Raw genomic sequence first — 17217 nt, forward strand, 5'->3', positions numbered from 1 at the left:
GACAAGGGGGGCAGACGAAATCAAAGTTAAGGCGACTAACACCCGCAAGTCCAGGTCCCTATAACCAAAGTAGGGCATCTGGAAAGGCAATCAACCTAGCACGTCACAGCAACCTAAACCTCACATGCAACACTGAAGCTGCCTGCACCCGAATCTCATTATCAGTGAACTGGGTGAATTGGAGTACAAGCAAGAAACACCACTCATAGAACTCCGGGGTCAAAGGTGTCATCGACCCAACAGGCAACACGGCGGAGGCAAAGACGATGAGTGTTACCCTGAGACAAGGGAACCGAGCAAGTCTTCAAAATCGCACAAAGCGAGATGGGACTCAGGGGATGCATCCACTGGACTAATGAGCCCCAATGGGGGTTTCCAGGGCCCTTAGGCTGACTGCTAAGGGAAGCCCAGGCAAGGTACTACTAACCGGTTATCCCAGGACTAGCAAACAAACAAAATGCTGAACCCCTGCAACGTGTGCAAGCACGGGGACCTATTGGAGGACCACTAAAATCATACAAGTGGTCCTACAGCCACACCAGGTAGACCCCCACCAGGCAAAACAAAACAGAAAATAAGCATCCCCGCAAGAGCACAACATCTCCAGGAGGAACAGAACCGGCCGCTATGCATATTAGCAGACAGCTGCACAGTACCATGCGCCCCTGCCAGTAACGATACTACCTCCTACTCAAGGCCAAACAGGGAAAAAAAACAGCTGACCCCAAAGGGCAGTTTTTCACCAAGCAGCAAAAAGCCCTGTGGAGGTAGCCCCCGAATAGTTTGTGGAAGGCAACCCCTAACTGCAAGGGCAGTACTTATAGGGCACTTAGGGAAGGTGACCCTAGGCACATGCAGCCCCAATACTTCTGGAATAACACTTGGCTTGTACACCACCACATAACAGCACAACACCACAAGGCACAGCACTGCTCAAGGATTGGAGTCAGAGTCGATCGACCGCCATCTAACACAACGGCCTCTGAAGTGGGGTTGAGTAGCTGGTGCTGGAGGTCTGGAGCTCCCCATTTCCCTCCCGGGGAGGGGAAAGCTGCGCAGACAGCAGAGTGATGGCTGTGGTGACGTCATGCTTGTTTGTTTGTTTTCTGATTGGGGAGTTCTGCCTGCTCGTGCAGCTTTCGGTTTGCAATTTTTAACCAGCTGTACAGTAGTTTGTTTTGGGATTTCCACCTTTCTGGGTGCCTGACCTGGTAGATGGCAGACATAGACTGCTTCCAACTACATGGGGGTGTTAATAGGCCATTGCTCCTCGTGCCTCTCTGAGGGGGCCAGGTTCTGGCTCGTGGTTCCCATTAGGCCTAGAACTCCATCGATTGACTGTTGCCACGGTCTAATTAAACACATCAGCCCAGTATAGCTCCGGGGAGCCGAAGGAGCTCTCCACAGAAAACTGTCTCAAACACAACTAAGATACAATTTAAACTCCAGATTACTGGATAATAGACCACTCAATTGCTTTATGGGACACTGATTAGAAACAGCCAGGTTAGCGCAATCTTTCAACCTCAAACCAGCAAAGATCATTTCAAGCCACCTCAAGACAAATTCTCAATCTGGCCCAGAATGAACAGAGGCAATGTATGTTACTGGAGAATTTCACAAGTGGAATACCTCAAGGCTCAGTTCTTGCCCCAGTAATGTTCATTATCTATATATTTGATTAACCAGAGGGAATATACAATTACATGAATATGTTTGCAGATTGTGAGAGTGGAGCAACACATGGCAGATATAAGTCAACATAAATAATTGGCACGTAATGGAATGAAGGAGACAGCAGGCCACATTAAATTATGTGAAAAGATACAGTACTAAAAACCTCTGACAAGGAAAGAGCTCTTGGAGTGGTTCTAGATAGTAACCTGTTACTAAAAGACCACATAAAGGGGATTGTGAGAGGAGCCTATACTGCAAAGCCCAATAGGCTCATGAATCTGTACACTCGGTTAATCGACTGTCGAGAGGCAGGACTTAAGAGCTGAAACTCAAACCCTGCAAAGCATAACTGGGTGAGTACATTACAAAATTTCTGAACAATGCTTAACTATCAAAATGTAATTAACTAAGTGTAGTTATAGTATGAGAGCTATGCTCAAGTGTCCAGTCTTCCCAGTACTCTTTGTCATATGATGCTTTGAAACTGCTGACTGATGATTTTGGCATCCATTATTTTCTCTCAAACTATTCCAACCAACTACCCCTCTGTTTGCAAACAAGAAGTTTCTATTATTTTTTTGGTATCTTTGTTTTCTTAGTTTGAATCTATGACCGCTTGTTCTTGAAATTACAGCTTTCAAGAATTCCTCCGTCATTTTTATTATTCTCGTTACTATTTTCTATGGAGTGATTATATCTGCTCCTCTGCTCCTCATCTTCTATTTTCCAGCTTGAGCAAATCCAAATCTAACACCTCCTAGCTTCTCCTTGAAGCTCTTGCTGTTCAGTTCTGAATGCTATTTAGAAGCATGTTTACACAACTTTTTCCAGTTTGTCTATGTGCTTCTCAAGATATGGGCACAATACAACCACTACATACACAAATTTTAGTCTCGCAAATGTTGTAAACAATTTATTGTTTGTTGTCGAGCTGGATGCCTTGACAAGTTTATCTTCAAGTTTCTGGGGAGTTTAGTTCTCCATGCAATTCATGTGCGGGATGTGCAACATTCTCATGGATCGGTTATCTCACTTTAGTTCCATTTCAATAACAATTTACCTGAATTTATCTAAGGGCCACTGATACCAGTGGCCTCGACGAGGACAAGAAGCCAGCAACTTGTCAAAGGTCCCCCCATTTGTCCTGATGATCTTTTCTAGCTGTATTTTAAAGCCCAGCAAAATTTTGGCGTTTACGACTTCGGTAGGTAGGCGGTTCCACGGGTTGAGAACCCTATGAGTGAAAAAGCATCTCCTGTTTTCTGGCCTACATTGTGGTTCATTGAGCTTGAACCTATTGCTCCTCATTCGTGTTGCATCTTGACCTTTTGAAGAAATTGTCCGGATTGACATCCTCCAAATTGTTTAGTACGTGTATTTTAAAGGTGTCTATGAGATCTGCTCTGTCATGCCTGGTTTATAGTGTGGTTAGCCCTGTGGCCCTCAACCATTCCTGATACGTGAGATGACTAAGCTCTGGTATGATTTTGTTGCCCGGTGTTGCACCTTCTCCAGAGCAGGTATGTCTTTCTGAAGATGAGGTCTCCATACTTGGATGCAATAATCCAGGTGAAGGCACACCAGAGACTTGTACAATTGAACGACTACCTTCTTTTCCTTGAAGGTGAAGTTAAGCTTGAGTATTCCCAGGGTTTGGTTTGCTTTTTTTTTTACCGCCGCTCCCACTTGTTGTAAAACTTTTAGAGAATGATGGATTCTGACTCCAAGGTCGTTTTCTTCATCTATCTGTTGTAAGGTAGCACTGTCAAATCGGTAATTGTGATGTAGACTGTTATGCCCCACATGCCAGGTCTTGCATTTATCAAGATGATCATTGACAAAGCATCTTTCCATTGGATATGTGAGATGCTCAGTTACCCAGAGTTGGAACTCCTCACATCAGCATGGAAGCTGCGCCTTCCCTATGTGGCTCTGGTCCCATATCACGAGGCTCTTGCAGTGGATGCCTTTAGACTAGACTGGTCAAGGTGGAGGTGCATTTACCTTCTCCTGGTTTAGTTGTTGCTTCAAGTTCTGTCCAGTCGGGATTCATCTTTAGGTAGAGTCATCCTGCAGGCTCCTTGGTGGCTAGCACAACTTTGGTTTCAACACTTCTCGCAAGGTGTCCAAACCCAGACATTTTTCCATGGCTCTGCCTCTTTCAGCAGATTGGCCCAATGATATGCCTCATTTGCTTGAATTTCTCTGCTTTACACATATGAAGTCCCATATATGTTCTCTGTATTCTCTCTATTTCAGAAATTTCTTCTGCTCTGATAGAGAAAGTGAGTACTGAGCAGTACTTCAAGATGGCACAGCATCAGAGTTTTAAATAGTACTAGCTGTGATGTGGGATCCCTAGATTTGAACACTCATAATCCATCCTATCATTTTCTTGGCTTATATTCTGTCTTGATGGTACCTTGTGGGAGTGTTTATTTCCTTGGTCCACTATTCGAAGGCTCACATTTCTCAGGTTGTCAAGTGTTACTAAGCCTGGTCAGCCTGTGGTCTATCTTTGTGCACATGATATTTGTAATTATGCTGGGCTTGAGGTAGTCTTTTCCAAAATGTCCTGGGTTGATATTTTAGCACAGGGGTTTTGAATGTCTAACAGGGTTTTAGTGGCCTGGTAGTTTGTCAATGTCTCCGGACCCAGTTATGGTTGTGTTGTTTGAAGCCATGTTTCTCAGCCTGTTCTCTCTCCTCCTCCCTGATAAATTCCTTGTGTTTCTACTCCATGGTTAGTTAGGTTCAGGGAGCCACAAGGGGCTCCCGAGAAATTCAGTGCTGAATGCAATGAAAAGCTTCTTTCTGGTTGAGCCCCGGTGGCTGCTCGACTCCCTCTCCCCCTTCCAGGTTCGTTGGTTGGTTGCTGCTCTAGAAATGACTTGGAAGAGTTTGTGGGAGGCTGGAGCTCTGCACTCTCTGGTGGCGGTAGACTGATACTAATAGATTTGAGTTGGGTTAAATAGATTTAATCATCTGTTTATATTATTTGAGGAAGCTGTTTGCCAGTTTTCAAAGCTTCAGTTCATGTGAACCCAGCTGTGACTTTATGGGTGCTTTCCCAGTAGGGTGGCAGTAAGTCACTCCTTCACTGTGCCTCTGTGAGAGAGCAAGGTTCTGGCTCGGTCCCCAGTAGGCCAAATGAAACTATCAATTGACTGGATCTAGTAAATGGGAGCATTCTCAACAAGGTATCTTCAGGGAGCCACCACAGCTTAAAAAGAAAAAGGCATGTGTACAGTGTAGTGGTGGTTATGTGTACAATGTAGTGGTTATCTTGAGGTTATCTTGAGATGATTTCGGGGTTTTTTAGTGTCCCCGCGGCCCGGTCCTCGACCAGGCCTCCACCCCCAGGAAGCAGCCCGTGACAGCTGACTAACTCCCAGGTACCTATTTACTGCTAGGTAACAGGGGCATTTAGGGTGAAAGAAACTTTGCCCATTTGTTTCTGCCTCGTGCGGGAATCGATCCCGCGCCACAGAATTACGAGTCCTGCGCACTATCCACCAGGCTACCAGGCCCACTACCAGGCTACGAGGCCCACTACCAGGCTACGAGGCTCCCTAGATTTAAATAGATTTAATCATTAATAATAGTGGTGGGTATGTGTACAGTGTAGTGGTGGGTATGTGTACAGTGTAGTGGTGGGTATGTGTACAGTGTAGTGGTGGGTATGTGTACAGTGTAGTGGTGGGTATGTGTACAGTGTAGTGGTGGGTATGTGTACAGTGTAGTGGTGGGTATGTGTACAGTGTAGTGGTGGGTATGTGTACAGTGTAGTGGTGGGTATGTGTACAGTGTAGTGGTGGGTATGTGTACAGTGTAGTGGTGGGTATGTGTACAGTGTAGTGGTGGGTATGTGTACAGTGTAGTGGTGGGTATGTGTACAGTGTAGTGGTGGGTATGTGTACAGTGTAGTGGTGGGTATGTGTACAGTGTAGTGGTGGGTATGTGTACAGTGTAGTGGTGGGTATGTGTACAGTGTAGTGGTGGGTATGTGTACAGTGTAGTGGTGGGTATGTGTACAGTGTAGTGGTGGGTATGTGTACAGTGTAGTGGTGGGTATGTGTACAGTGTAGTGGTGGGTATGTGTACAGTGTAGTGGTGGGTATGTGTACAGTGTAGTGGTGGGTATGTGTACAGTGTAGTGGTGGGTATGTGTACAGTGTAGTGGTGGGTATGTGTACAGTGTAGTGGTGGGTATGTGTACAGTGTAGTGGTGGGTATGTGTACAGTGTAGTGGTGGGTATGTGTACAGTGTAGTGGTGGGTATGTGTACAGTGTAGTGGTGGGTATGTGTACAGTGTAGTGGTGGGTATGTGTACAGTGTAGTGGTGGGTATGTGTACAGTGTAGTGGTGGGTATGTGTACAGTGTAGTGGTGGGTATGTGTACAGTGTAGTGGTGGGTATGTGTACAGTGTAGTGGTGTGTATGTGTACAGTGTAGTGGTGGGTAGGTGTACAGTGTAGTGGTGAGTATGTGTACAGTGTAGTGGTGGGTATGTATACAATATAGTGGTGGGTATGTGTACAGTGTAGTGGTGGGTATGTGTACAGTGTAGTGGTGGGTAGGTGTACAGTGTAGTGGTGGGTAGGTGTACAGTGTAGTGGTGGGTAGGTGTACAGTGTAGTGGTGGGTAGGTGTACAGTGTAGTGGTGGGTATGTGTATGTCCTTTCAGCAATTACATTTTGTGTTTCAGCTATAATCTAGATAGCAAACAATCAATATTTAGTGGTCAATTTAAACGAAAGCAACACAATGCTTGGAGGAGACTGTGTAAGTAGAGGGACCAACTGGATGTCATTCTGGGGTGAACAAACAATTCTATAGTATATTCCTCTCCCCGTTATGATCGTGCAGAGGTGGCTGGGAAAGATGTTAGCTGGGAGCGTTACGCACAAGGTCACACTCATCTGGCCCTTAATGCAACACCTCACAGAGAAAGAGAACTACACAAAGAAATACAAAGTGTGAAAGAGAGATTAAGAGAAAGATAGACAAATAGACATACACAGACATGGACAGACACAGAGACACAGACAGAAAGACAGAAAGACAGACAGAAAGACAGACAGAAAGACAGACAGACAGACACAGACAGACACAGACAGACAGACAGACAGACAGACAGACAGACAGACAGACAGACAGACAGACAGACAGACAGACAGACAGACAGACAGACAGACAGACAGACAGACAGACACAGACAGACAGACAGACAGACACAGACAGACAGACAGACAGACAGACAGACAGACAGACAGACAGACAGACAGACAGACAGACAGACAGACAGACAGACAGACAGACACAGACAGACAGACACAGACAGATATACAGAGACAGACAGACATACAGAGACAGACACATAGACAGACACAGAGACAGAGAGAGACAGACAGAGACAGACAGAGAGAGACAGACAGAGAGAGACAGACACAGACAGATAGAAACAGACACAGACAACCAGAGGGGAAGAATGTGAGAACTAGAGACAAAGGGGGGAAAATATAGAGAAATGACTATACACAATATCAAATTAGAAATAACATTACTGAACGTAACAAAGTGAGATACAGAACATGCATAGGCCATAAATAGTAAAACAATAAGCAAGAGCATTCTTGATAATCCAAGATTACCGACACAATCCCTAATTATCAGTGATGTTCAGTGGAAGAGTTGTACACCAAAGTACAAGAATATCACTCAACAACTTACTAACGCATCAAACCGCAAATTTAGTACAACACAATTAATATATCCATTCTCAATTGACTTTCTTTACAAGTGGAGATGTATTTAACATTTTATTAGGCTTTACACCAGTGAAGAGAAGGGAACTAACAGAAGAAAGTGTCAAGCCATACGAATATATAGTACTTTGAAAGGATCAGGATAAGGATTTGGGATGGGACGGGGTAAAGGAATTGTGGCCATCCTCGTGGACGGTCGGGGATTGAACCTGCATGAAGCGAGACCGTCACTCTACCGTCCAACCCAAGTGGTTAGGTTTTACATCAGTGAACCACTCCATGTAAAATAATAAAATTAACCCTCTGGCTGCAACACTACTTTTTTACCCAAATACCTATTTTAATGATGAATATATAATAAAAAAGAAAAATTTGTATTCATGATTTTTATTGCACATATAATAAAACAAAAACTGTGCTCTTTCAAGTTGTGTAATTGAATACAAAATTAATATATTTTTTAATAAAAAACAATTATTTTTAATCTACATTTTCTAACATATAACATGGTCTCAGTAACCTAAAATCAGTGTACCTGTGTTCCCAAGAACATTTTAAACACAACTTAGTAATCATAGAGGGGGGGCATTTTTTATTTTAGTTTTCACCATTTTTATTTCATATCCTATAATATCAAGGTGTGGTCTCTGCGTATATACCATGAAAGGTCATCGCATACACCTGCACCATCTGTAGGGGACGAAGGAGACCAGGCACAGGACGAATGTCTCGGTGCAACAAGCACTGCTCCCGGCCCTGAACCACAAGGCGAGAGAAGCTATAAACTGCCATGGCCAAGGGAAATCACTTATCTTGTACACAACATGTTATAACATTCAAAATAACATCACATACCTTAATAGTGCAAAAAAACAAAACAAAATATAAGGAATAGATGCTGAGATGTGGGTCGTGGGTTAAGGTTAGAAGGAAGAATATCTGCCAATTTTGGAACTCAAAAATGGAGTGATAATTACTGTCAGCAATTACTTTCAGCATTTCCAGATCCAGAAGCGAGTTTTAAAGGTCAGAGGACCTGATCAAATATTATATGACTCGTAAATTTTTATCTAGATGTGTGGATTCAGGTTCCATATTGCATAGTATTTTGTGAGTCAACTTAATTATGTTTAGATCAGCCAAAAGGTTAAAGTGAGAAAATTCAAAACTACTAGCAACTTTAATTTTTATCTCTGAACTGAAGAATACATCTGGAAATTTTATGGCTTGAAAACAAAATTTCTATTCTAAGATAAAATATATCTTACCTGAATAGTCTGACTTTGATCTGAGAATGGACTGTTGAAGAATGTTGTGATGATTGTCATAAGAGAGTTGATCACATAGTTCTCCAGGGCTCTGCCAGAATTAAATGGCAGTTACTATACACAAGTCTTTTATCCAAAGTGCTTCAGTATTTAGTAATAAATATAACACACATTGTACATGCATAAATATGCACACATATTGAACACTTTGAGCTTCAGTTTTATCCGTAAATCTCACACCGTAAATGTAATATGAAAATAGGTACAATAATCACGCAAATGTTCATAAGTAGTGCACAGTGTACACTTTCAACGTACATTTCCTCTCACATAATAACATTTACACGTATATATAGGGTTGGTATGTATAGGTTGTGATAAAAATTTGTTTGCTAAAATTGTTACCTAGTCCTAGTCTCATTCACGCATTAGATTATTTCACTGTAGATCTCTGATCCGCAAGTCGTCTTCTCTTAAGAACCAGGTGCCAGATTCATGAAGCAGTTACGCAAGTACTTACGAACGTGTACATCTTTCCTCAATCTTTGACTGCTTTGGTTACGTTTATTAAACAGTTTACAAGTATGAAACTTCCCAATCAACTGCTGTTATTGTCATAAACAGCCTCCTGGTGCTTCAGAGCTCATTAACTGTTTAATAATTGTAAACAAAGCCGCCAAAGATTGAGAAAAGATGTACAGGTTCGTAAGTGCTTGCGTAACTGCTTCGTGAATCTGGCTCCAGATTCTGGTCCTGGCTTGTGGAAGGTCAGGATGGGTCTCATGGCCCTGGTGCTTCTGTCTGAGGCATGACCTAACTAGCACAGGAGACTGCTGATGCCTTCCCCAGAAAAACTTGGGAGGAATGCAAGTTACAAAACTCAGTATTAAATTATATGAAATGCCAAAGTCTAGTGGAGCTCCAGTGGCTTCATGAAGCTACCTTCCTAAGATTGCTTCACCCTAAAACATGACATCAACCACAGCTAGTTGTGTTAGGCTTACGGAGGACCACGACCTCGTCCCCTTTACAGGCACACACAACATGGGACAATCTACCAACTCACAAAAAGGAAGCATCCACAATGTCAGTGAAGCTTTACACACAACTCCAAGTTAAATCTTCGCTTAAATTTTGTATTTGATCCCTGATCTAAAATATGCATAAAATAAAAATTGGAGACTGACTCAATAGCTTTAAAATGGTATTTGACAGAACTCTATATGTGCCAATGGAGCCGAGATACATCCTTTTGAAATAAGGAATAACCTTGGAAAATTTACCATTTTTTTTTTTGCAAAATTCAAGGTCACATATCTCAGGATTTATTTTTAGCTAGAGGTGAGATAAAAGTCACTAAATTTATCTCACTGATATCTGTGTGTACCAAATTACATCAAAATTGGAGATAGTGCCAGAAACCACCTGCATGACCCAGCATTCATACACGGAACTTCAAGAACAAGAGGTCATAGATTTAAACTAACGAAACAAAGCTTTCCGTAGAAATAATATAAGAAAATTTACTTTTGTAAACAGAGTGGTAGATGGCCACCTTCTCACCTAACTTGTGAATAAATTAGGTGAGAAGGAGGCGGAGGCCAAAACCATTAGTAATTTCAAAGCGTTATATAACAAAGAGTGCTGGGAAGACGGGACAACATGAGTGTAGCTCTCATCCTGTAACTACACTTAGGTAATTGCACTTAGGTAATTACTAAGTACATTCGACTGTATCCTAGAAGACATTTAAAGACTAGGGCTAAGAATAGTTATGGTCTAAACCTAGACATTACGCCATCGGACCTGGTTCACTTCCAACACTGTACTTCCTCGCTCACTCATCATCATGTGTGATCCATTTGCATCTCATCAAGCACTTTCTCTTAGTATTTTATAATACTCTGAACAACACTGCACACCACAACACCAATACCTTAATTAATGGTTACAATCATTGGTTATGTACAAATTTGCAGTTTAACCACAATAAATATTGTCTTAAAAGCTAATATTTATTTGTTAACATTACTAATTATACAATATGCTGAATATTAAATACTGTACTGATATTCAAGTCTCACATTCATTTCATTCATTTCATTCATTCACATCTATAAATCCATCACTCTTTGTAAAATCTCTTGTATGTATGTACCTTACCTAAATAAACATTTGATTTGATTTGATTTGATTTGGCAAGCAGCACTTAAAAGTTTCACTTCCATTTTAATATGAAACACTTGATTCCCTACAGTAATGACAAAACACACAATTAAAATGTTCAGAAACCAGATGTTAATCTGTGCAGAACAATTGAGCTCCCAACTTCCTCACCCAAAATGAGAATTTTGTGATCTTTATTGCAAAAAAACAGCATTTGAATGTAATGGAACACCATTTTCTGGGTGAGCCCCGGAGGCTCCCTGGAGCTTATCGGCCTAATGTATGTTATATTAGACCGGGATATTAGCTAAGGAGTTCAGACCTACCAGGGACCAGCGCCAAAACCTGGCCCCTTCAGAGAGGTTTCAGGGAGCAATGGCCCTGAAAACCCCATTGTGGTTGGGGTTTTCCTTATCTGCTGTCGACTGGGGTTAGGCACCCAAAAACAAACCCCTCATGGTAAGAAACAAATAATAAAAATCGAACAAAGAGGTAGAAGTCCCTTCAGTCCAAAGGAAACAAGGAAGCAAGCAAACATCACACTCTACTGCCATGCCGCTCCTCTGTGCAGCCCTTCCCTTGCCAAGAGTGGAAGGGGGGGGGGGGCTCCAAACCTCACTGCGCCGGCAGCGTAGCACTCCAGTTTGGAAGCTGAGCCTCAAACAATGCAAAAAAAAAAAATGCCGACAAATGGGAAGGAGGGTTGCCAGGGAGCCTCCGGCTCCCTGAGCGCCCCACATTATGAGGCGACAGGATTAGGCATCAAATGGCAGTCCTGAAAAGCCAAGAAAGAAAAAACAAGACAACCCAATCTGAAATAGAAGACAACCTACGAAGAGAGAGGAAATGGTGAAAAGAACGCCAGGAAACTTCATACTGTCACCAAGACGAAGCTCTCAGTTGGGACACCATCAACAAAGCCACCTGATCACCATAAAGATGGCGATTACATCAGCGCTAAAAGACCAGATGTGAAGTGCAGAGGAGAAGGCCAAATCAGCCACGTACCGGACCGGGCCGACATGCTAAAAGAGGCGGAGCCGCGGGAAATGCCCTGGATTCGGACACCGACCAAGCAGTACTCGAAACCAAGGCTGGGCCGGCCACCAAAGGGCCATGAAGACTATTCTCCCTGGAAAGGACTCCAACTGAGCCAGAACCCAAAGCAACAGCTGGACAGGAGGGAAAAGGTACAGGTAACAGAATGAGCCTTACCCCCACCCCCCCACCCCCACCTCCCCGTCAATGTGGCTAAACATGAAAAGGGCCGATGCCCCTTACGAGAAACCGAGCACCGAACAGAGCAATAATTGCACTGACCAGACGACACCTGGCTCCAAAATTGGCACCAATGACCCACCCCCAACCAGCAGAACCCCTAGCTCTGGCACAACCACTCCGAGAATGGCCGAGAACGGCTGCCCCTGAGAACCAAAAAGTCCGACATAGGACAACAACTAGATGAAGCTGCCTGCAGAAACTGCGTGACCGCAGCCTCCATAAACAGCAACGGACAAAACGGAGACGAATAGCAAAGAGCCAAGGCCCAAGCAGATTTCAAAGAGAGGGCAAGCACAGCCTGACAGCACGTGAAGCAAGAAGCAAAGAACAGAGACACCGCCTCCTTCTTGATAGGTGCAAAGAGCCTCAACAGTGCAGCCGACACCCTAGCCGTCGAGTACAGCACCCCAGACAAAGGCCCAGCACTGAACGCCTCCACATTTTCCTCAAGCCAGGCAGAAAACAGCTCGAGAAGAGAAAAGAAACACAAGACCGTGGTCAATGCCCACGGGCGCGCAAATCCTCTGCAACCAAAGACACTAAAAGGGAATGAACCTGCACGTGCAGCTGCAAAATGCCAACATTCCGAGAAAGCATGGGGGAGAACAAGTACGCATTAAGGCACTCAAACTCACCCCCCGTCTCCCAGGTAAACCTGCAGAATGGTAGAAGTTTCTCGCCATTCAAGCGTGCGGGTCCGACAGAATCCCATGCCACGTCCCCCGGGGAAAAGAATGGGCAGTCTGCCAGCCAGGTAGACTCCGGAACCTCCAAACGCACCCAAAACGGCGAAGAACCAAAGTCAAAAGAGGACGGATCCATGAGAGGCAGAATCCGGGGTCTCGCAGGAGGTATGCTGCAAGAACCTCCCAAACCTCCCTCGCAGAGATACGAAAAGCAGAAAATCTCCGGAAAGATGGGGTTGAGGTACCCAAAGAGGCCCGGAACCAAACCCGGGGAGGAGGCGAACCCAAATCATACTCATACAGGGAAGGGGGGAAAGAAAACCCATCCCCCTGCAACAACAAGCCCCGCAAGGAAGGCACTAGCACCCAAGTGGGTGCTAAGGGGGCCCAAAGCCATCAGGTCACCTCCTCCCCCTGCCCTGAGATCCCCCAAGTTGGGACCCGGGGCAGAGCTGTCCTCCAAACCCTCTACCCCTGAAGAAAAGGCAGAGTCCAGGGAAAAGGCTGACAAGAAGGGGGCCTGCTGGTGGGACCCAGAAGCCTCGGCAGGAAGAGCCAGCTCAAATACGTATTTGTCCGTCCTTAACCCGAATGGGGCAGCCTCTGAAGCTGCCAGAGTCTCATTACCAACTAAACCTCGTGCCGACTCCGAAACCCTCAGATGTTTGGGAGCCGGAAACAGGGGTGAAGGCGCAGGAGAGGCAACAGAGAAAGGACCAGGGAACATGGACTGAACCAAAGTCGAGGCAACTAACGTCTCCAGATCCAGGTCCCTATAACCAAAGCAGGGAAGCCGCAGAGCATCTAGGCAGGAAACCAACCTAGCACGTTGCAGTAACCTAAACCTAACATGCAACTCAGATGCCGCCTGTATCCTAACTGCAATATCATTAGAATGAAATTGGAACACAGAGAACACGACTCGCAAGACTCTGGGTCAAAAGTGTCATTGACCCAGTGGGGAGCCGGTCGGCCGAGGTGGGGAGCCGGTCGGCCGAGCGGACAGCACGCTGGACTGTGATCCTGTGGTCCCGGGTTCGATCCCGGGCGCCGGCGAGAAACAATGGGCAGAGTTTCTTTCACCCTATGCCCCTGTTACCTAGCAGTAAAATAGGTACCTGGGTGTCAGTCAGCTGTCACGGGCTGCTTCCTGGGGGTGGAGGCCTGGTCTAGGACCGGGCCGCGGGGACACTAAAAAAAAAAAAAGCCCCGAAATCATCTCAAGATAACCTCAAGATGACCCAACAGGCAGCATGACGGAGGCAAAACAGGTGACCATCACCTGAGACAAGGGGCACACAGCAATCTTCCAACCCTGCACAAGGTGGGTTGGAACTCTAAAGATGCATCCATTGGTCCACCGAACACCGACAGGGTTTTCCAGGACCCGAGGGGTGTCGACTACGGGAAGCCCGGGTAAGGTGTTGCCAACTGGTTAAACACAAAAATCTAGCAAGGGGTAGAGAATAACAATGAAAATCCCTGTGACGTGTACAATCCTGGGAGCAGAGGGCCACCAAAACAGTATCAGTGGAACTATAGCCACACTAGGCAGACCCCCAACAGGCAAATGAAAACAAAAAGAAAAGAAAAACCCCGCAAAAGAACACCGTCTCCAAAGGCAACAGGAACCGGTTCCCACATAGGTGGCAGGCTGCGCAACACCTTGACGCCCTAACCAGCACGATACCACTCCCTACCCAAAGCCAAACAAGGGCCCCAAGCCCCAGCTGGCCTCAAGGGCGAGGCAAATGCCAATGTAGCAAAAACCTCTATGGGAATGGTTCCCGAACGCCCCAGGGAAGATAACCCTAACACGCAAAGGCAGTACTCACAGGGCTCTTAGGGAAGGAAGCCCCTAAGTGCATGCGGCCCCAGTACTGAAGAGTAACTCTCGGCCACCACACGCAACAAGAACACAGCAGAGCGCGCCACACAGGCAAACACCGCCAAGGAATTTGAGGCCAAAGAAGTGTCTGTTCCGGTTGACACTAACTTACAAACTGGAGTGCTATGCAGCCGGCGAGGTGAGGTTTGGGGGGCCCCCTTCTGCGCGGACAAGCGGTGCAGGCAGTAGAGTGTGACGTTTGTTTGTTTGCTTGTTTCCTTGGGATTGAAGGGAGTTCTACCTCTGTTCAGTTTTTTTGTTAGTTTCTTACCATGTAGGGTTTGTTTTGTTATGCCTACCTTTCTGGGTGCCTAGCCCCGGTCGATGGCAGATAAGGAAAACCCCTAACCACAGGGCGAGGGGTTTCCAGGGCCACTGCTCCCTAAAACCTCTCTGAAGGGGCCAGGTTCTGGCTTGTGGGCCCTGGTAGGTCCAAACTCCATAGCCAATGTCCAGGTCTAATATAAAACACATTAATCCAATAAGCTCCAGGGAGCCATAGGGGCTCCCGCACAAATTTCCCTTTACATTGCACAAACAGAAAAATAACTTACTTGTCAGCATGTCTTCGGTCAGGGGGGGCAGTGGCTACTCGGCCCATATCTACCAGGAAAGACTTCTCAAATAAGCTCCATATATGATGAGAATTATAGATTTCTTTCATTTCAACTTCAGTGTCAATGTAACAGTGGTTGAGGAAGTTGATGTAAGCTTCTTTAACCTAAAGGAATAAGTCTAACATCAGCAGTTAATAAAAGATACTGTGCAGTATTATTTGAAAAAGACAAATATTGTGCAGACTTTAAGTCATATACTGTATATACATTACAATTTATACAAACTATATATACATTTTCTTCCAATACACCCAGCCAATATCAATGGACTCTGTTGATCCAAAAGTCCAAACATGGATAAAGTATTCAAAGGTATATACAATAAATTAAAAAATATATATTGGATGGTGAACATGCAAGCTGCCCTCAAACAAGCAAACCACAACCATTATCATCAATGAAAATCCACAACTTAAAGGCCTCAACACTTCTCTAACAGGAAAAAAAAGCTTATAAAGATTTTTAATTTTTGTGGAATGGTTTAACCATTAATGTTGCAACTAATATCGGACAGTGAAAACATGAACCTTGTCAGGTTGAGAAGCACAGTTAGGAAAATTGTGTTAACCTTGAAGTCAGGAATATCAGTAATGGGCATAAGGATTTTGAGTTAACATGTACATATTACTGGTAAAATAATAAAACCAGCATTGGATGTAATGAAATGCCAATTTCTGGGTAAGCCCAGGTGGCTTCCTGAAGCTACAATGCTGATACAGTGCCAAACTACTAGGTGCCATCAATCGCAGGTCTTTTAGGCCTACTGGGGCCCACTGAGCCAGAACCTGGCGTCCCTTTTCTCTGTGCCTCTAATGAGGCACAGAGAAATGGCCCAATGATAAAACTGTCTGAACTTTAATCTTGTCTGCCACCACCCAGGAAGCATGCACAAAGTCAGCAAAATGAAATAGACCCCTGCTTGTTATAAAAAATATTAAGACCTCAAAATAGCCAAAAGAATTCACCCCAAAATTTAAAGAAACTATCGAAAATTGATGAAACCAGCAGTAGCTTATGGAGGGAGGCAGACCGGGTCAGTTGGTTGCTTCACCCTCAGTTACACAATTCCCAGTACTCCCCACCAGCCAAAATTCGCTCCTGGCCCCAAGGAAGCCCGAAAGATAAACACAAACTTACCTAAGGCGAGGACCACAAGCGAGGAAGCTCTCTAAGGAAGCAACCCCCAAACACCCCAAGGAAGAAAATCCCTGGCAGCACAAGGGCAGTGCCAGGGAGCTCACAGGGAAGAAAGTCTTGTGTACATGCTGCTCCAAGCATCCTATATTCGTGGCTCACACAGCACAAACATTCATTGGAACAGCCATAAAGGAGGGAACAAAAAATAGCTGCAGGCAGGGAAACAAGAGCCAGAGCAACAGGCAACAGCCAGGCACTAGCTACCATCAGCAAGAGCTGATAATGGAGCAGATGGGAGACCCGGTCTGCCTAAATCCTCCCTCTTTACGAGGGAGTAGGAGGGTACAAGCTACCACTAGTTTCAGGAAATTTGTCAATTGTTTACATTTTAGACGAGTCCTTTTGGCAATAATGAGGTCTTAATATTTTGTATAACCAGCAGGAGTCTGTTTTGTTTTGCTGACTTTGTGGGTGCTTTTCCGGTGGTGGTAGATATGAATAAAATTCACTGAGAATTTTATCATAGTGCCACTGCTCTCTGCACCTCTCTAGAAGGGGCCAGGTTCTGGCTTGTGATCCCCGGTAGGCCTAAAAGAACTCCGTGACTGATGGCATCTAGTAGTTTGGCACTATAACAGCATTGTAGCTTCAGAGAACCATAAAGAGCTTTCCCCAGAAAATTTCAACATTTTGGCTATAGAGAATTATCTCAAATTTGATCTGCAGC

The 17217-nt window shown here is 44.8% G+C and overlaps 1 protein-coding gene across 1 annotated transcript in view; it reads right to left on the bottom strand.

Annotated features, from left to right (window-relative positions):
* The window catches only part of LOC123753965 (Inositol 1,4,5,-trisphosphate receptor), a 402759-nt gene that overhangs the window by 172816 nt on the left and 212726 nt on the right, over window positions 1-17217 (bottom strand). The window contains 2 exon segments of the mRNA XM_069331935.1: window positions 8716-8806; window positions 15291-15457. Coding sequence (XP_069188036.1) covers window positions 8716-8806; window positions 15291-15457 — 258 coding nt within the window.

The sequence above is a fragment of the Procambarus clarkii genome, chromosome 1, assembly GCF_040958095.1.
Source record: "Procambarus clarkii isolate CNS0578487 chromosome 1, FALCON_Pclarkii_2.0, whole genome shotgun sequence".
NCBI classification, from domain to species: domain Eukaryota; kingdom Metazoa; phylum Arthropoda; class Malacostraca; order Decapoda; family Cambaridae; genus Procambarus; species Procambarus clarkii.